The 20,137-nt window shown below is 39.4% G+C and overlaps 2 protein-coding genes across 7 annotated transcripts in view; one reads left to right on the top strand and one right to left on the bottom strand.

The window, feature by feature from the left end:
- Window positions 1–22: 22 nt before the first annotated feature.
- On the bottom strand, window positions 23–4,304 carry mrps10 (mitochondrial ribosomal protein S10). Of its 2 annotated transcripts, none has more exons than XM_085431955.1 (7): window positions 4,245–4,304; window positions 2,554–2,606; window positions 2,037–2,106; window positions 1,763–1,902; window positions 1,541–1,649; window positions 1,235–1,324; window positions 23–241 (listed from the first exon to the last, which is right to left on the bottom strand). In XM_085431955.1, exons 1-7 carry the CDS (start codon window positions 4,248–4,250, stop codon window positions 161–163), a joined length of 549 nt encoding a protein of 182 aa, XP_085288081.1. In that variant the 5' UTR covers window positions 4,251–4,304; the 3' UTR covers window positions 23–160. The 2 variants fall into 2 exon arrangements, with proteins under 2 accessions (XP_085288081.1, XP_085288080.1); XM_085431954.1 differs by lacking the exon at window positions 4,245–4,304 and adding an exon at window positions 2,793–2,912.
- Window positions 3,849–20,137, top strand: part of tulp4a (TUB like protein 4a) — a 28,183-nt gene continuing 11,894 nt past the window's right edge. For 2 of the 5 annotated variants that reach the window (XM_085431953.1, XM_085431948.1), the window contains exons 1-5: window positions 3,849–3,933; window positions 5,203–6,154; window positions 16,964–17,092; window positions 18,660–18,821; window positions 19,265–19,445. In XM_085431953.1, coding sequence (XP_085288079.1) covers window positions 5,903–6,154; window positions 16,964–17,092; window positions 18,660–18,821; window positions 19,265–19,445 — 724 coding nt within the window. In that variant the 5' untranslated portion in view covers window positions 3,849–3,933; window positions 5,203–5,902. The other 3 variants (XM_085431951.1, XM_085431950.1, XM_085431952.1) reach the window with 3 other exon arrangements.

Here is a 20,137-nt window from a genome sequence, read left to right as displayed (position 1 = left end):
ACTACAACCTGAACTACAAAGAATGAGTTGTGTACATATTCAGTTTATTTCACATAGCTTTGCAACAGAAAAGACAACATGCTTTAAAAAAAACAAACAAACAAAAAACAATCACAGGAAAACACATTTAATAGACATCTGTTAGTCACAGGTGCTGGATTTACTGGCTGGGCTTGTCGTCTGTGGGAATTTCCTTCCACATCGGTTCAAGGATGTGATCAGGAACCTTCTCCATTGCAGTCTGTCAACATGAACAGAATAGAAGAGCGAGAACATCATATGAAAGTTGCCCTTTCCCACACAGAATTGCACAGATAGGGAAGGACTGTCATATTCAGCTTTACTGGGAAATGTCGAAGGAGTATTAGACCACATTATGAAAAAAAATAAATTATCATTTTGAGAATAAAGCCAAAATTTTAAAAAAGGCTAAATGAGCAGATTAGTTGTTTCAAGACAAACAGCACCAGCTGCTATACACTTTACAAAATACCTTGTTTAGACGAGTCAATTAAAACTAAATGATCAGCCGTCTTGTGATCCAACATGCGTACTTTTTATTGCACGATGGTGCAACCATCGATAACCTTCCATTTGTCCATTACCAGCCATTTCATTTTGGACAAATCCACTCTTCCAGGTGTGTGGTTTTCTGCCTGACCAGATGCAGTTTTCTGCAACATCTTTTCAACGTCCTTATCCTTAACATACTGAGCTAGAAGGGAAATCGTTTCCCACCTTGTTACTAAAACCGATTCTGAAGTATGAGTTCATCATCAAAAGAGGGTAAAGCAACCGTGGAAGTTGTAAACAACTATAATCTACACATTTCATCTTCTCAAAATAGATTTTAATTTAATCTCAAAATGATCACATATATATTAGGGGTTTTTTTGTTGTTGTTAAGGGTTAATTTTTTCAAGGGAGAATTCATTTCATGTTTAACTGAAAACATTGTGCATGTTTTGTATCCAGTTTTGACTTCAACCAGGCCACACTGTTCATCAACTGAAAGCTTCTCTTTACCATTTGTAACAGGGGACAGGCCAAATTTATTAACAATCTAAGTTAGGAGTGGGAAATTAATTTTCCCAAGGGGGCACATTAGAATTGGGAATATCATGGAGGGCCATACTAATAAGCTTTGCAATGGAAAGCATCTAGCCTGCAGACACTGATATTGATGATACTGGTGCGCGAGTTTGGGTGTACATCGATCTCTGCAAAACCTCACCTTCGTCACCTCCATGGCTACACCTTCCGGAAGATTCCTCTGAATGTATTCAAGGTATACTTGTGCTGTACAGCCTGTTATATGATGCAGCTACAGAGACAAAAAATAAACATGTTAAACAAATTACCTTATAATGACATGCAATAACTGGCACAAACACAAAGCTCATTCGTGTTATTATGCAAAGGTTAGAAGTTTCCAGTAAAATGTAACTAGGTGAATAATACCGAACTCCTTTTAATGGCTTTTTGTGCATTTTTTTCTTGTTGGATTTTAGTTTTTTTTTTTTAAATTAGAGCTTCTCACCTCGATGCACCGGTAGTGAGTTCTCATCTCATACTGGACTCTGTGTTTTTTGAAAATGTGTATTGACTTCAGGAGTGTTAACCTCTCAATGTCCTTCGGAGGTTCAAAACTGTGATGGAGGAAGAAGATCCCAAAAAAAGTCATGGCATTACAAGAAGATTTTAGACAGAAGATTTTAGACAGAACCTTTACTAGAGTTAGTGTGTGGCTGCTAAAACTCACACTTTTCCAAGACTGATGCCCAGTTCTTTAGCTGTCATGGTGGCAAAGAACTCATAGCTGTCCAACACAGCTCTGTCATGACCTTTAACCAAAACCACCAGTTTCTGGAACAGTGTGTCCGGCTCCTCTGTGACTGTGATCTGGACCAAAGGAGAAAAGAAAGCCTTAACGCCACATGCAATTCCAAGCGATGGCCTTTGAATATAAACCACTGTAGGTTTGTTGTATTTCACTACAGCACCAGCCTGATATAAGAATGATAATGATAACTTACTGCCGATTGTGCTGCTGACGTTAAAACTGTCGTGTGGAAAGAAGTGCTGGGAGTCAGAGGGAGGTGAAACCTGCAGAGGAGATACAGAATAACTGCTTATACAATAAATGTGCTTAGAAAAAAGTGCACTTCAACTGCACAAGGTGCTTAATGCCTCTGGGCTTTTCTGGCTTAGCTTCATGGTGTTCCTGTTCACTGCCTGAATATACTGCTAGTGTTGTTTTATTTTATTAAGGATTGTGAGTATACTGTACCTATAAGATGTCCTTTTCTTTACATTATTTACTTAATTTCCATGGGGAAATAAACACGTTGCATTCCGATACAGCCAAAAAAAAGTGCTCCAAAAACACATGCTATTTATCTTTACTGACAGATCTTATCAAAAAACAGTAAAAACTGTTTGTAAGTCTCTTCATAATTTAAAACTGCTGCACCCCTGCTTCGTGTGAAAATTCATGTGATTCACGTAAGCAATTATGGCTCAACTCATTTAAAAGATGGGGGGGTTACCTACCGAGTTATATTACATTTCCTGTGACCCGAACAGACACTCAAACTTGCCGGTCCCTGAAAACAGAATCAAGCTCTTTTTATTGAAATGTACAAATGACCTCGGTTGTGCAGCTGCCACGAATGGCCAAAATCTACGATTGGCTAACTAGCTACAGTAATTTTTCAAAAGCTAGAGACCTGCCATGTTAGTAAACTGTTAGAAAACGTTATCTAAAATGAAAAACAAGTTAGTTACCATACCAAATATGAGACACCACTCAATATCCTTGCCAAAGAGAATAATTCACGTTTGCGAACCATGAGAGACGCCATGTTTTTGAGAGAGCGGACAGAAGGTGAAATCATTTCCCTGTGCTGCCCCCTTGTGTCCTGGAGGATAAATGAGGTGAGCACTAACGAGCTAGTGATGAGTACCAAGTATCCAGTCTACAGTCCCATCGAAACCTTTCATGGTCATAAAACTGAGAATGAAAGACTAAGATTGGATGTATTATATTCAAATATATTTTCATATTCACATTTACAAGTCATATGAATAACAATGTAGTCTGCACTTGACTATCGTGACATTATTTATGCATGCTTATGATGCTTCATCTACCTTGTAGCTTCCTGATTCTGTCACAGTGATTTTTGTCACAGGTGATTCTTCTCTTGATCATCACCATATCTTATTTGAAAAAGTGGAGTCAGTCAGTAATGTAGAATCAGAATCAGAATCAGAATCAGAAAGGGGTTTATTGCCAAATGTTGAGCAGGTTTACAACATGTATGATCTTTCTTTACAAGGTTCAACTGCAAAGGCTGCCTGTTAACCTCTGGTCACTGATTTAATTTAAATGCAGTATCTGCAAAGTCACTGGGCATTTTAACATTAGATCTCATTCATACTTTTAAATACTTTTCTGCCTATAAACGGAATGAGCAAAAACAAACAAACAAACAAACAAACAAACCCAAAACCTAAACAATTACTTTGGCACATTTGTTTTCTTAATTTGTGATCATGTATAATATGTTGTTTTATTACACATTTATACACACCCACATTTGTATTTGACCTAAAATATGCTTCACATTATTGTGAAAAAAACAATGCAATGGAGGCTGCTTATACAGTTGCTGTATGCGTGTACTTAATATACTTAATACAGGTATATTTAATGTAGATACTTAGATGCATTCTTCTCCAAATTTGTGGGAACCTAGTTTTGAAAGGTAAACTGTTATTGGATTGACTGTTATTTGACTAAGGTGCTATTGATATGAACAATTTTAATTGGTCTGAATCACGTGCCTGTCACGTGACCCAGCAGTAGGGGCCCAGCAGTGTACAGTAGCAGGCTGCAGGCAGAGGAAGAAGCAGCGGTACGGATCCAAGGTAGGCACTCCACTGACCGCTGATGTTTCTCTGGCTTTGTTGGACTCATGGTTTATATTGTTTAGCCACTTTGTCACTACACCGCCGAGGTGTGTGTGTTTTTTTTTCTCAACAGATGTGTCCTAATATTAAATAACTATTGCCATAAATCGTTTGCTAATGTGCTAACCGTAGCCTGCTAGCGAGTGCCAGCGGCGGGTGGACGGAGCCAGCCTGGCGCTGATAGCTGACCGCTTAGCCGGTTAGCTGTCTCCGGTTGTTGTTCATGGAGAAGAAGAAAAAGAAGAATCGTGACAGACAGCGTTAGTTACCCGCATTCCCCAGCATCTCGGATGGATTAGCGTTACAGCCCAGCGCCAGACTCTTGAAGGGAGGAAAGATTAATCCCGCGACTGGAATGTTTTGATGATCAGTGGAGACCACAGAGCTCTCGGTCTGGATCCAGGTTCTGGCTAGCTATTGCTAATAGGCAGGCAGCTTATGGTGATCGATGTTTTTGGCTAATTTTCCAACGTCTTACGGGCTTAAACAGTGATTATTTGGTTGTCAATAACCATTGTATCTTTCTTATGTTATTTTTACGAATTGGCGTGGTTTAATGGCAGATGGCTTTTTCGAGAGGCACCTATTATCATGGCCACTGGTTTAGATTTAGTGATACTGGAAATGGTGGGGAAATCTCGGGATCTTGTAATCACCGCTGACTTAATCTTAATGTCGAGTATATTTCCAAACAGCCATTCTCATTCAGCTATTCTTTGTTGGGCTTGATTTTTATTGTCTCTGTATTAATAAATAACGTCCCGTTGTGCCTCTTCGGTCTGTCTTGTCTGTCTGACCTGCCCGGGTTCATTTTAAAGCTGTTATTCTTTTATTTGTTCTTACCTCTCTGTTACGGTCTTTGTTGTTTACCTTTCGTCTATTTTGTTTTTTAAACGTTTGGCCGCGAGAGGCCGCCTTACTACAGCTTTGTAGCCTAATTAAATGAAAGCTAAAATGATACCTGGCTCCTATAAATTATTAAGCGGGTAGTTAAATGCCCTTCCGCTGAACAGGATAGTCCTCAAAGTAAAATTGCTGCTCGAAGAGTAAAGGCAATTTTTAGCCCAGCGCATTAATATTTAAATTAACGGCAGTGGGCAGCAAGTGAGCGCTTTTCCACAGCTTGTGTTGTGACACAATTCTCTTGATTTCTTAAATACATTTTTATTTTATTTTTCATGTTTTTCTATGTTATATATAAACGTCGTTTTGTGTATTACCCAACAGTGCTCTATGGAATCCCCGAGGCCGGTTGAAAAGGCGGGCCGGCTGACGTAATGACGTTACCGGGAGAAGCGGCTCTCCTGTGGGCTGTCAGCTGATGGAGAGGAGTCCCTGCTTCTCCTCTCTCAGACACAAACTGGGATCAGATGAGGAGGATGTGGAGCACAGAAAGGAGACAATGATGATACTTGGAATGAATACCTGCCTGTTTTATAAGTTTACAAGATAAGGCGCGTTTTTGTTTTTTCTTTTTTGGGGGGTTGATGCTTGTTTTGCTCAGCTGATAGGAGTCTCAACTTTACCCTGGTGGATATCTAAATATATTTTTAGGCACTTTCATTTGGTGCCTTCTCTCCGAAACAGCACGTACTTGGTAGCATCACATCAAAAATGACCTGAGTGCCTTTTTTTGTGTGTGTGCCACCTCATTTGGCTACATAACATCATTAATCCAGCAATGCTAAAATCCACTTGTTTTTTGACCTCACCTGTGCTTTCTGGGGAAAGTTTTTATTGATCGCCTTTAGTCACTATTCCAGATCCCCAAGTAAAAGCACCAGTACTATGCACCGTTGTCGCTGTCTCATTTCTGACACGGAACTGGTAACCTCAAAGGAGGAGACGTGCTGATAACAGTAGTTGTCCTCTCCGAAGAACCTCCCTAAGGGCACTTTTTATTCTGGGAGTGTAGAGAGCTGCAGGCATGTTCGCTGCTGTGGAGCATGGCCCACTCCTGTCCAGTGACTCCAACATCTTATGTCTGTCCTGGAAGGGCAGGGTGCCCAAGAGTGAGAAGGAGAAGCCGGTATGCAGAAAGCGTTACTATGAAGAGGGCTGGCTTGCCACCGGGAACAGCCGAGGAGTGGTTGGGGTTACGTTTACATCCAGCCACTGCAGACGAGACCGGCCCACCCCACAGAGAGTAAACTTTAACCTCAGAGGGCATAATAGTGAGGTAAGAGGTTCAAGTGCAATTGTTTTTGAATAGGACTGTTAAGATGTCTATGTTAATGCTTCATCAAACAGTCTTTGAAGCTTTTAAAGGCCACAGTCGTGTTTTGGAAGCTGTTTTAAAATGTCTTATAATCAAAAATGTATCTCAGGAATATTTAATTAGTAAATCTTCTATTTATTTATTTTTCCCACAACTTCAAGCTACTCTGATATTTCTTCCTCTTCAGTTAAACTTAATAAAGCAAATTTTCAAAATCATTATTTTTAAGTGTTTAAAGCAGTATTTGAGAAGTTTCAGTAAAAGTAGACTAGTTGATCCCCTTAGAAAAGGCTGCTTAGTCCAACTTATTTTAGCTCGTGAGCCACATACAGTTATATTTGTGGGTTGTATGGAGCTCAAGTGGGTCGAACCAGTAAAATCACTACATTAAAAAACAAAAACAAAAAAAGACACCTCTTCACATTGTGGGAGGCTGAGGGTTTTGTGTTTTCCTGCAGTGGTTGATATTCATTAACCGTAAGTTGCCAGTTAGATCAACTTTTTGGTTGCAGTCAAGATATGTATACAAGATATGCATGCTCTTCCTAGTCAATACATTCTGTTACTCCAGACAGGCTTTATTCCTATCCCTCAGTATAGTAATAACCCTCAAAGATTCCCACAAAGAATGCATTGAGGCAATTTAGTTGAACCAAAAAGACTGGATGACTGTCTGAGTCAAATGTCCCAGCAATATTAAATACTAATAAGGATTTTTTTTCTCACACACACAGGACAAGTGGAGATTGAACACAGGTTGCGTTTTCTATTTAGTGGGTTTAGCTGTTTGGAGTGAGGTGCAGTGTCAGCACTCTCCAAGGCAGCTGAGGGGAGAGTGGATGAATCCCTACACGGTGTGACTGAAGCACAGCAGTAATGCCATTTAACTCTGACCACTTAAACATTCAGCTGTTATCTATATAGTCTATCTAAATAATAAGAAAAACATTTACACCAGATGTTTTTGATATTTCTGATAATCTCATTTGATGTCTGCATCTTCCTTTTCTGCACTCACGGAGTTTGGCACTGCACTATTCATTTGTGCCCACAATTTATTTCACACTTAACTCTCAGATTGCTTGCTTTTAGGATGTACATGTTTTTATTTTATTTTTTATTTATTTATTTATTTTTTGATCAAGATTTGCACATTTTTACTCTTTGACCTCATTCCAGCGCTAGTAATGAGTAGTAAAGGTCCTCTCCAGTTCCACGCTTCCACGTTCCACGCTTTGATATAAAGCAGTAAATAAATGCTTTGGGCGATGTGGAATCCATCACTCACGCACTCTATGCATAATTTGGGGTTTCTGACATTGGTGGAAATTACGCTGCTTAATGAATTCTGTCAAGTTGTGACAGATCGGTTCACTCACTTGGGTCATTTCTCATCTCAGTTGTGATGAAGAGAGGGCAGATTGCAATACATATTATAATACAAAAGAAATGACCCCCAGGAGCACGCTATATACGCTGTACTTGTTTGTTTTTTTTACTTTGCATTCCTTGCACCACTTGACTTTTTTTAATTTTATTTTTTTTACTGTCTTTCAAATTAAACTTGCAGCATTGCATTTACATATGTATTAATGTGTATTTATTTATTATCACCTTTTATTTAAAGAGGTTCATTCTTGTCAGTGCATTTGCCATAACCCTTTGTCTATAAAAGCTGCTCTTTCAGCATCAAATGCCGTTAGTCCCCTGACAGTCCTGTCCTTTAAACGTCAGCTTTGTCATTGAGAACTTGTCATTGCTGGTGACGAGTGTCCTTTCATACAAATTGGCTCAAGTCATGTTAAGAAAAGCACACGGACACAGAAATGGAATATGAACTCATCCTATAGGAGTTTAGTCCTGCCAAGATCAATACTCGTGTCAGCATCTTTAAATTTGGCCATTATTCCTGTTGATGTATAGACCTCAGTGTTCAGTGATCTTCCTAATGTAAGTGAGCGTCTGAATGGATGTGTGTTTTGGACTTGTCCCAATATGGGCATTGTAGTAAAGTAAAAGACGGATCTTAAGCTGTCAGACATCTGATAAGAAGAGGGCATGTGGATAATGGACTGTAGTGTGTGCCAGTGCCAGTGCCTGGGGTACCCTTGGATTACACCTGAGTTTACCTATAGTACAGACCTTGGCACTGCAAGCTACTTGAATTAAAAGCATCTTATGATGTGGAGAAGCTCCCCTATTGTCTTGCTGTAGCACTTTTTTTTTTTTAAGTCTGTTGTGATGTTCAGGTACTGAAAAGGTTTTCTGGGTCCTGTAATAATCCCAGTAAACATATGTCCTCCTCCACCTGCTTCACTCCCTTCCAACCAGCTTGAGAAATAATTACAACATAGCAGCTTCAAAAGGAGCAAGGTGAAAAGTGGGATCCTTTTGTTGTAACTCACAGCCACCTTTTCACAGAGGCATACCAATTTGTTTTCTGTTGAGCCATTTTTTTATGGTGCTTGGTTGCTTAGTAAAAATGCTAATAACTATATGTGACTGTTTAGACAGCCTACAAAAGTAAAGCTTGAACATTTCAGCAGGGGTTATTAAGCATTTTGTTCCCAAGTCACATCTGTATTCATATCTGTGGAAAATGGCTTCCGTGCAATCATTCTAGGCACTTTGATAACACATTTGCAGCATCTGGAGCTTTCAAGGATCCTACTTTAAAAAAACAAACCAAATCAATTAATGTATTTTTTGGTTTGCAGTAAGCTTCATCAGCATATAGGTTCCCTCCATCACCTTATTGGACACAAATTCCAACCAGCTTTCTTCCTGCTTTCTGCCTTGGAGTCGTGTTTGGTTTCCAAGTGCCCCTTTAGTTTGTTTGGCTCCATGTTAACATGGCAGATAATGCACTTGATTAGAGGGCTGTTGACAAGATCCCCTTTTTCATATTTAAGAAAAAACCCTGACTTCCAGTACATGACAACTGACTTGCCAGCATTTAGAAGTTTAGACTGGTTTCAACTGGTTTTCACGCTTCGTTATCCTCACACTTATCTATATATATATATATATATATATATATATATATATATATATATATATATATATATATATATATATATATATATATATATATATATATATATATATATATGAATGCCCTTGTTCTAATGGACTTGGGTGGCTTAATATACAGGCATGTATGGCAGCAATAGGGGTGTACCATTTCTTTTCAGTATCATAAACATAAATCATCTATGTTCATCCATCTGCTTTCTTCTGTGTGTCGGTGTCGCGATGGCAGCAGTCAGACCTTGCGCCCCTTAGCTGCCTCCTCCAGCTCTTCAGTGGGGACACGATGCATTACCAAGCCAGCTGAGAGGTGTAATTTCAGTGTGTCCTGGGTCTGCCCTGGGGTATCCTCCCAGTTGGACATGCCCAAAACGCCTCACCTTGGAGGCACTCATGAGACATCCAGGTCTCCTCAACTGGTACAATTCAATAGGGAGAAGTTGTGACACTTCTATTTAAAAAAATCAGGAAAATAATGGTGAAAAAAGCAGAATTTGCCCTTGAATGTTCTGATATTATTTTTATCTAGTTATTTTAAGAGAACGCTAACCTTTAGCAGCAGCTGTGTCAGCTCCACCACTCAAAAATAAGGCTGAAAATAGATAAAAGTGCTACATTTTACATCTTTTTAGACAACTGTATTTGTGATGGTGAAAAATAATCCCTCTGGGCTTGTGTCAAAATAGATCAATGCTTCTCTTGACGATCTAATGCTTTTATCCCCCCCCTTCTTCTCCTGGTACAGTGCATTCAGATGCTGAGCAGAGCGAGCAGCTAATCACTAGGCGTCCATTCATTCTCCATGAGAGCTGAACATCAGAGACAGGCTTGACAATGACTGTCAGCATGTTGACAAGAAAATGTTGGCCACAGCAGAGGTTTTGGGCAAATTGTCTGTCAGTGTCCTGTCATCTGCCAGCTGTGATAGTTGTCTTACGCTAGAATCATATGTGCTTAGCTGTGCGAGGAAGTTTTAAGTCTTGCATTGAGGCAGTTCCGTGTTTTGTTTTTTAACTCAAAGTATAATAGGGAATATTTAAAGTGACTAATGTTAGTCATAAGAATGTAATATATCCTAAACAATAAATTTTATGATTATTGATATCTACTGATTGTTGACTGCAGAAACTTGTTTCAAACCTCTGAACTATTCACAAGAGACTTATGGGTGTATTCTTGCCCAAACATAGGAGTCCCACCTCTTAGTTTCCCCTTGATAACAGGTGTAGACTTTTCTCTGGGGGAAAAAGTCCAACAGAGACAGAAGACACCATGACACAATCATTTGTTTACCACACTGAGCTCAGAGTGCAACGTCTGTAACTTATGTACTGATCCATACACTGATTTGTATCTGAGCAGTTGTTCCATGCTCTGGGAGTACACTATAGCAGTGCTTGGTGGTTATTTATTTGACACTTTACGCAAATGTTGAAGAAGCTATATGGAGGCATTAACCATGTATAGTTTATGTCCTGGCCAGATTGAGCTGGTTTGCGGGCCATATTCTTGCTCTTATGTGTTCTAGTTTGTCTGTGCATTGTTGTTCTGCTGGTACAGATTTTGATTGATCAACTTGGGTAAATCAATCCATTTGATTAGGCCCAGCAGTATTTGTATGTTCCTTCACTTTCTTGCATTTTCGCTCTGTGTCACATTTTCATGTGTTAAAAATTCCTCCCTGCCAAAGCCTCATAAATAAACTAGTTTATATTGCTGTTGAGGGCCTGTGGAAGAATTAACACCTCTTTTTAGATGAGCAGGAAGGATTCTGTTATTCAGTGTTTTTCTAACACTTCTGTTAAGACTTAAATGGGAACCTCACAACTTTACAACAGCTTTATTTTTGTCAGTAACTACAAGCTATAGTGTTTCCTGGTCTTGTCTCTTCCTCCTTTCATAATCACCTTCCCTGTGCTGGTCGCTACCTGACTTTATGGAGTGTGTCTTCTTCTGCTCTCTCCTTATGTGACCTCTTGACATTGAAAGGCCAGCTCAGGTTTGCCAAGTTTCACTGAATTAAAATGGTCCCTCCAAATGTGCTTAGTGGAAATGGCTTTAGTGCGCTAATCCATCCTTGGAGAGGACTTGTTGCGTAACGACTGTTTCCTCAGATCCAGGTGTACTTTTCTGTTCACTACAAATTTTCCAGCGTGGCCTGTGCAGTTCATCTTCAGCAATATTTGTAGTGAAGGATCAGACAGACAGACAGACGCAAAGTTTCGTACACTTGTCTTTGCAGAATAATAGAGCCTTATTCTGTCCTTCTGAATAACTAGGTAGGCTAAAAGATATTATACACTGTTTATATTATGTATGCTAGTTTATTAAAGCTCCTTATTACAAAAAATTTAACAGCCTATAGCAGCCTTTACCAAACGTAAGAGTGTCACAGCTCTGTTGGAAATCTGAAAACCTTCAGCCCCCACAAAAACTTGAATCACAGTAGTATTTTGTTCTGTTTTCGGGGATTCATTTTGATCCTTGTCAAATAAATGAAGAATAACACTTAAAATATAGCCTTTGTTTTATAAGGTATGATCACTTTAAAAATGTGAATATTTAAGCATAAATATTCAGTTCATTTTTCTTTGGTTTTAATTGTTTGCAGCTTGCAGTTCATTGACGCTGGCTCACACTTAGGGACTCGTCTCTCATTCAGTCATTCACCACGTTAGTAGATACACCAACAGGACAGAATAAAATCCAGTAAACTGGACTTTTACACCTTTGTAAATGTTCTGCTTTGTCTGTGTTTGTGTTATTTGTGGATTTATTGCATTAAATCCAGTCCTATTTAGTGTCTGATCTTACTCAACATTATTACCAAATTTGTCTGCATGAAATGAGATGCATGATTATCAGACTTTAAGGCCTCAAAACTACACAATGTAGAAACACCCCCAAAGAAGGAGGGTGGGTGTATCATTTAATCTCTCTGGCCCATGGAAATTAAGGCCTTTTAGTACTTGTTCAAACCTATTGTGAGGTGCCTGCAACTGGATATTTTTTGTGCCTGTTTTGGTCACTATTTTCCTTTTTATTATTCTGCCGAATGAGGAACACCAGTGGTGTGAGGGACTCTGGTATCACTCAGATTACTTATTTTCTATTATTCAATGCAGTTTCCCTAACGGTACTTTCAGGAGTCTTTACAGCACACATTAATAATAATTGTAAATGCTATTAACTTATTATTATTTATTAAGGTTTTATTACACACCTGACTTGCACATAATGAGCTCAGATTCTACCTCTTTTGATGGATTTGCAAATCACTCCTGCTAATTCTTGCCTTTGTGTCAGCACAGCACAGAGCTTTTCTTTAACTGATATTGATATCTGATTTTCTAGTCTTGGTGGGCGGGGATCGGTCCATCAGGGACTCCGCTCCTGCCTACCGCCAGGCACACATTGTACCTGGTGCCTCCTGGAGGTGGTGGGCCTGCAGGAGGATGGGCCCATGTCCCTTTTTCGGGCTGTGCCCGGCCGGGCCCCATGGACTAAGGCCTGACCACCAGACACAGGCCCGGGCACCCTCCCCGGGCCTGTCTCCAGGACGGGGCCCTGGTAATCCTATTCCGGGCAGGGTGAACTGTTCCCTTGATCCTGCACCCAGGACCAATTTGCCATGGGAGACCCTACCAGAAAAGGGGTTAACTCTACGAAACCGAACCTGCTTTTGATTGTCGTGACCATTTGCGAATAAGGGAACTGCCAAAAGTAGCTTCTCCTAGTTCTTTTTCCTCTCTCCATCCTCGATGAGCTCTGTGTTACCCATAAGTCAACTCTTCATCTGGAAGGAAAAGAGGGAAATCATAGACCTGGATGGTGCTCTTATCTTGGATGCATGAAAAAAGTAAAATAATGACTAAGTGTAATATATTAAGGCTCTCCCTTTCCTCAAACGTTTTGCAGAGACAAAGTTATTTGTGCATCAGACATGCATTGTCATGGACTTGCACTCACACCTTCACCACTATGGCATTTCGCTGTCATAGTGTCCCCTCAGTTGTGCTGACACCAGTGCCTCCTGAAGCTGTTGCTTGGTTTGATTTACTCTTCTCAGCGAAGTTGCTGTGGTCAGTTATGCTCCCTTTCCTAAAAGCATATCTGTACTTAAAAGGCATGGGATGACCATCAGCTACAATGGACCATCTATGTCTGCACAGGAAGAATTCTGGTGCAATATTAAGCCCTCAAAATGCTTTGGATGTAATTTTCACGCAACCATCTCACATATATCTGACACAACAGTAATGGGCAGCGTAACCACTTGTGTTTAGAGAAATGCATTTATGCACCAAACTCTGACTGGTCCAGTGATTGTATTTGGCTCTTAATGCTCCCAAAACTGATCCCAAAACCATCCAGATGAGCAGCATAGCAGTTATAGAAATGATCTCCATCCGAATTAACTCTAGTGTTAGTTACACTTTCCACATTGCATGCTTACATGAAAAATTTCTGTAGATTGGATAAACTCTTCTGCCTGAACCAGCTAGCCAACTAATAAAATCATAGTTTCTCTTCCACTGCATCCTACAGGCTGGTCCAGACTTCCCTGCAAAGCCACTGTACTACAAGGGCCCAAACTGCACATGTATCCTCCAAACAGACAAGAGAGTAGTCTAACAACTATCCTTACTTGGTGTCTCCAGCTGTCCTTGCACAAGTCACCAAAGGAGTATGCACACCTAAAAATGCACATCGCATGGCGATTTGAGGTCACTGGGTATGCTTGTTCAGTTGCCAACAGGAGGCTGAGGGTTGGTCAGTACAATACTAGTACAGAGGAAGAACAGCAATGTCAAAAAGTCAGTTGCAGGCATGGACACTAATTTGTTTCCCATCTTGAATTAACAACTAGTCAATGTTAATGTCTTTGTTTACTTTGGGGGAAAATATCCATGTGATTGGAATGTTTTAAAGGGGTGTTGTGATTAAGATCCAATCAAGAAGTGTCTGCGTCACAGCTTTAAAAACAATCTGTTTCTATCTCATCAGACTAAAACTCAATCCCAGAGCTTTTAGTTGAATATGGGATCAGCAGCCTTTCAGAGAGTCTCTGATTTAGGGGTCCTAGAATACTGCAAGAGTGTAAAAACAGCCCTGATTGTAGTAGATATAGAGCTATTATGTATTTTTGAAACAAAAACTTGTAGGTGTTCTCTACATGATGATACTAAAGCCTTTGAGTGATATATATATATATATATATATATATATATATATATATATATATATATATATATATATATATATATATATATATATATATATATATATATATATATATATATATATATATTTTTTTTTTTTACATGTCATTCCAAAGTTCTTTAATATCTCTCTGAGCTTATTGGCGCTGATTACTGTCTGTTTGAGCATATAATGCACTGTAATTAAAGAAGTTTTTTTTTAACTGTATGTGTTTGCACATGTTGATGTGCCTTTCCTGTGACACCTCAGGCTCCTCGTGGTCCTGCAGCTCCCAACGCTTATCCTGTCTGTCTCTATGTGATGTCTGATCTCCCTGATCGCTGCATCACATGAGGTGCTCAGCTGTCCCCCCTCGCAGGATGGCTCACCAGCTCACACTAATCTCCACACTGAGCTAAATTTACAGACAAACAGTTTATTCTCACCTCTGTGGGGCTGTGAGTGGGAACACACGTGAGACACAGCATGTGTAAATCCAATGCTAATTTATCCTTTTATGTTTTCCTTTGACCCTGCTTTGTAGTTGCATGAATGCTGTTAGCTTTATGCAAACTAGAGCTCATGCCTAATCTAAAGCCACAAGTCTCCTCCAGTTGGGACTGAATTATGTTGTATAATACCACGTGGAAAATCCCTTTTGATCGCCAGAGGTTGCAGACAGTGCATAGATGGAGGAACACCACAAATCTGTGTTTTTTTTTTTCCCCCCCCAATGAGATCCTTGTAATGTGTTATCTTTGACAATACTGGTGCAGAAGCCTATTAGTTTTGCACCCAGTGAATGCTGCTGCATGAATGATTGCTGTGCCAGAATGATAGATGGCAGGCTAGTTTTAATGGTCTGTGAATGCGGACATCTCAGAATGATGTGGAGACCTTCAGCTGTAGACCTGCAATAGGATGACTGTCATTGCTACAAAGACACAGAGGAAAAGGACAAACTAGAACATGCAAAATCTGGCTAAGAGGACACTTTAATGATGCATAGCAGGGACAGGACATTGATTAAAAACTACTATCTGCCCATTAAGCTTTAGGGCCATGCCTTGTATATTCATATAAATTGACTGATTTGACTTCCAGACTAATAAGTGTGACAAACAGGGTATTACTCAATAAGAAATAATTGATAAATATTGTGATGTTCCCTTGTGCATTTTATATCTTTTTTCCTGGGTTTGTAAAAAAAAAAATATATATATTTTTTTCAAAACAATTGGAGCTGCTGAGCCTCACTCATTAAATATATGCCCTGACTACATGATGTTGCTCCAATAATCTTTTTTCCTGAAGCCTGATCATCCTAATTTTTTTTTTTTCCAATGCCTAAAATGCTGCTTGAAAAGTCCATAGACTATAGCAAGATACTGTTTGAGGAAAGTTTTGTGATTAATGATCATTTGTGTTAGATGAATTCTTAAAGAAGTTCTTAATTAATAACCTGTAAGTCAGCATTAATGGCATTAGTGCAAGAAGATAATAAAGTATTCAAGCAAGTGTAAGTATGATTGATTGTTTCTTTTCTTGATGGAATATAAAATGGGGACGCACAGTTAATAGCATCTGTTTCATTGATGGATGGAACTGTGAGTGTGTTGCACAGAGGTAAGGAAGTGTTGTTTAAGGGTTGGCAGCATTACTGGCTTATCCAACTCAGACCCGCTGATCTATTGGACTTGCAGTCAGAGAGCTTGAGCACCACTAAAACCCTGCTCGGTGCTGCGTGTGTGAACGTGTACGACCCACGTGCTTCACTTAGCGAGAGCAGAGCGGCTCCCTTCTTAGGATTACTCCTCCGGGGAATAGGCTGAGTCACGCTACAGAACAGAAGACAAATGGAGACACGAAGAGAGGAGGGGGCAGGATGGAGAGTGTGATGGGCACCTTTTAAGATGGGTGACAGAAACGTGTTATGAAGAGTGTTTTGTATACTGTGCTCCTGCAGCTCATACCCAAGCAAATTACAATCAGTCTTTACAGTACTAAACTCAGGGCAAACGGAGAGACATATGTTTGTGTCAACCTGTAAGACTCCTCTTTATTATTTTCCTGTATACATCTCTTTTCTTCCATAAACGCAAAAATGCTGTAATGTCCCATTTTGAAATGTGCCATTCAGTTATAAGGTGACATTATAACTGAATCTCTCTGTCTGTAATATTCAAGATATTAGCGGCTCCTTTGTGACTTTTTCAAAATGAGGTTAACCCACTTTTTGAGTTATTTCCATCTTTCTTGATGCTAAATTTAGTTCATTGAAATGTGGGAACTTGGATTTTAGGCATTCAGCTGATTCTAGAGTATAATGTCTTAATTAAAGGCACTTTGTTGTTTTTCTCATGTTATCTGTAGGTAAGTTGACACAGAGCCATGGCTAAATTCACTGTCAGTGAAGGAGTGAATTAGTACATTTTCTTATGTCTTGTAAAATAATGGCTGTCAAAGGACACTGAACAGTCTTTCTGATAATTTTATCTGATTGTTTGTTTGTGTTTTTTACCTCACCTCTGCTTTCAGGTGGTATTGGTGCGTTGGAATGAGCCTTTCCAGAAACTGGCCACATGTGACACAGATGGAGGCATTTTTGTTTGGATCCAGTATGAGGGCCGCTGGTCTGTGGAGCTCGTCAATGACCGAGGAGCTCAGGTGAGAGACACAAGTAGACAAAATGTAAATCGGTCCTTTTAACTAGTTTTAAAAAATTGTAAGAAATTATTGTGTAAATAATGGGTAAAACTATATGATAGAGTTAATGGAAGCAAAGCAAGCAGTGATAATATAAAGCAATATAATGTCATTGCAATAAACCTGTAATACTTAAAGTTACAGTGTGTAAAACCCCGCCACTAGATGTCAGTAGATTTGAAATCGCACTCGACTGAGTTGTCTTTTTTAACCCCCTCCAATTCAAATGCATAATTATAGCTACGGTGGCTGCTGTAGGACAAACAACTCTGGCCACAGTTCATCTATAGTGAGTGTAGGCTGTTAAGCCGCTGTTTACCTCAGGTATTTATTGGTGCCCATTTCTGTTTACACTGGAGGAGGCTGTAAAACTTTGCGATACCGAGTTGAGTCGTTAGGAATGTCTTGAACTTTTCTGTTGGCGCTGTTGTTTTTGCTGGTGTTCGTCAGTGTTAGTCAAACTTTCTGCAATGACAGAGGGCGTATATAATCAGAGCGAAAGTGTGATTGTTAGGACACTCAAGTGTAACATTAGCTGGCATAATATTAGGTCATAAGCAGATGTTGTTGTTATTGTTGTTGGTCAGCTGTCTGGACATGTGAGGCTTGCATTTCTATTCTGCTAAGAAAAAATAAATGTGACAATATTGAGAATAAATAAGCGTATTTGTGCATGCTTATGTGTGAGGAGGGGAGGAGGAAGTGGTTAAAATGACAATGAGGGGGGGAGAAAGAGCAGCAGTGGTAGTGGAGATGATGAGAAAGAGAATATAAAAATATTTATGTCCAAATGTTAAATGGTGGCCACATATATAAAAAGTGATTAGGTGGAACAGCAATGTCCATTTTGGCCACTGTATTGAAGATGGTGGGGCAACATGGCCGCTCACAAACTAGTGTTAAATGGATTTATTATAAATGTATGAAATTGAGTTTGTTGGAAGAAGTAATTACACGCTAATCAATGTATATTTGTTATTTTTTAAATCATTTTTATCAAACCTCAAGTGGTTTTATGTGTTTTTACTGATGCTGCACATTAATTAAAAATTAAGCCTGCCAAGCAAACATAGGTAGGTAGGCCACATCGATCAAACATTGTCATCATTCCTTGAGCTAAGACTTGACACATGTTGACAGCATCTTTTGTGATTACTTGAGTTATTATTGGAGATGACAATCTGAACAATAGCCACACTTTTATATGGTCTGTGCTTTTTAAAATGCCATCGCTGCTCTGCTTTTGTCTGAGAGGTTAAAGTTTTTTTTATATACATTATTTGAGTTGAGGGACACTGTTTTGTCATTATTAGTCTCTAGATCAATTGCATTTGAATAGAAGCAGAGCTTCAAATTTGGAACCAGAATATTTTAGAATTCTTCCTAAAAAATGATTTAAATTAAAAATATAAATCATTTACAGAATCATAAGCTGCTGCTGATTCTGTGTGCAACAGCTGAGGTATATACTATTTATTTATTTTATCTTTTTTAAATAACTCTAACATTTCTTATCTGTCCCTTCTAGGTGAGTGACTTTACCTGGTCCCATGATGGGACCCAGGCTCTTATCTCCTATCGTGATGGCTTCGTCCTGGTGGGCTCTGTCAGTGGGCAAAGACACTGGTCCTCTGAGATCAACCTGGAAAGCCACATTACCTGTGGTATCTGGACCCCAGATGATCAGCAGGTAACACACTATACAGATTTTGAACATAGGATATGTTCACCTGGCACTTACCCAGTCTTCTAATGCAAGTAGAAGTAGAAATGTTAGGTTGCCATTTGCCACTTGTAGACAGAAACCCTGAGAGCTGAATCTGTGAGTGACAGCAAGCTTCCACTGTCTTGAATGTGTTGTTGTCTTTGTAAGGCTATATTTTTGTTTTCATGCCGTTAAACTGTCAGCACAGGTTGGATGTCAGCAGACTTTCAGTCCGTGTATGTGTAACTGTCCTTGTTTATCACCATCAACCCATTTATGTCCATTTCTCGCAGTTTTTTTCTCTGTGATATGCATTTGTCTTGTTTTTCTTTCTTGCTGTTGTCTCATTTTTCTCTCCTCTTTCAAGTGTGAGTCTTTGTTCTTGTGTCAGTGTCCACATTAATATTGTTTTTTTGCACTTGCGCCAGGTGTTGTTTGGTACTGCAGATGGACAGGTGATAGTGATGGACTGCCATGGGCGCATGCTGGCCCATATACTGCTGCATGAGTCAGACGGTATTGTCAGCATGTCGTGGAACTACCCCAGCTTCCTGGTAGAGGACAGCAGTGAGAGCGACACAGATTCTGATGACTACCCCCCACCACAAGGTATTCTACTCAAAACTTCTTCTTCTACCTTCTGATCAAGAAACATACATTAAAACCAAATGTACCTGGTTAATTTCCTGCCTGATTCTCTCTGTGACACATCACATCTTTCAAAGAATAATAAACCTTTATTTAGTCACACTATTTGTCTCAAAATTTAATTAATTGAGTAGAAGTACATCTTCTTGCTTTGCCTCAACAAGAAGATCTCTATAGGGAGATATCTTACTCAGCTATGCAAGTTATCATTGCTAGCAGTCTTTAAACATGGTTTGCAAGACAAGTTTATCTAAAGCAAGAACCAACACCTAAAAAGGAGCAATGAGTCCCAAGAAGACCCAACATTCAGTATTGTCTGAATCATTGCTTGGAGAAATGTTCAGTTTGGAAACTGGCAGAAAGGCAAGGATGACAGCCAGGTCGAAATCCACTTCAGCAGGGCCACAGGTAGAATAAGCCTTCAGGTCCAGCAGTAAACCATCATTTATGCAAGCTAGAGCCCACTAAAGTAAGCTCTTACTTTATCATAGGTTTGTTCATATGAGGGTGAGCTAGGGGTCATACATACTCTGTATAAATGACCAATAAATATACTTAGATGTCACCCATTGGTTGGTTGAGTCCTCTGTTATGAAACCTCAAGCTTCATAATGGGACTCAAAATTTTTCAGGGAAAATCTGGATCTGACTGA

The sequence above is a fragment of the Copadichromis virginalis genome, linkage group LG15 (genome assembly GCF_057382275.1).
Source record: "Copadichromis virginalis isolate Kocher_CV1m ecotype Utaka linkage group LG15, C_Virginalis_male_GT1.1, whole genome shotgun sequence".
Classification (NCBI taxonomy): domain Eukaryota; kingdom Metazoa; phylum Chordata; class Actinopteri; order Cichliformes; family Cichlidae; genus Copadichromis; species Copadichromis virginalis.
The sequence above is the reverse complement of the archived record's forward strand: the minus strand, read 5'-3'. Positions and strand labels throughout refer to the sequence as shown.

Bases quoted from the DNA above. Each gene is read 5' to 3' on its own strand.
- mrps10 (XM_085431954.1), bottom strand. From the start codon at position 2,897: ATGATTTCACCTTCTGTCCGCTCTCTCAAAAACATGGCGTCTCTCATG. The intron at 1,903-2,036 runs GTAAGTTATCAT...CCTTTGGTCCAG, and splicing joins CGTCAGCAGCACAATCGGCA to ATCACAGTCACAGAGGAGCC. The intron at 242-1,234 runs GTGAGGTTTTGC...TCATGTTGACAG, and splicing joins TAGCCATGGAGGTGACGAAG to ACTGCAATGGAGAAGGTTCC.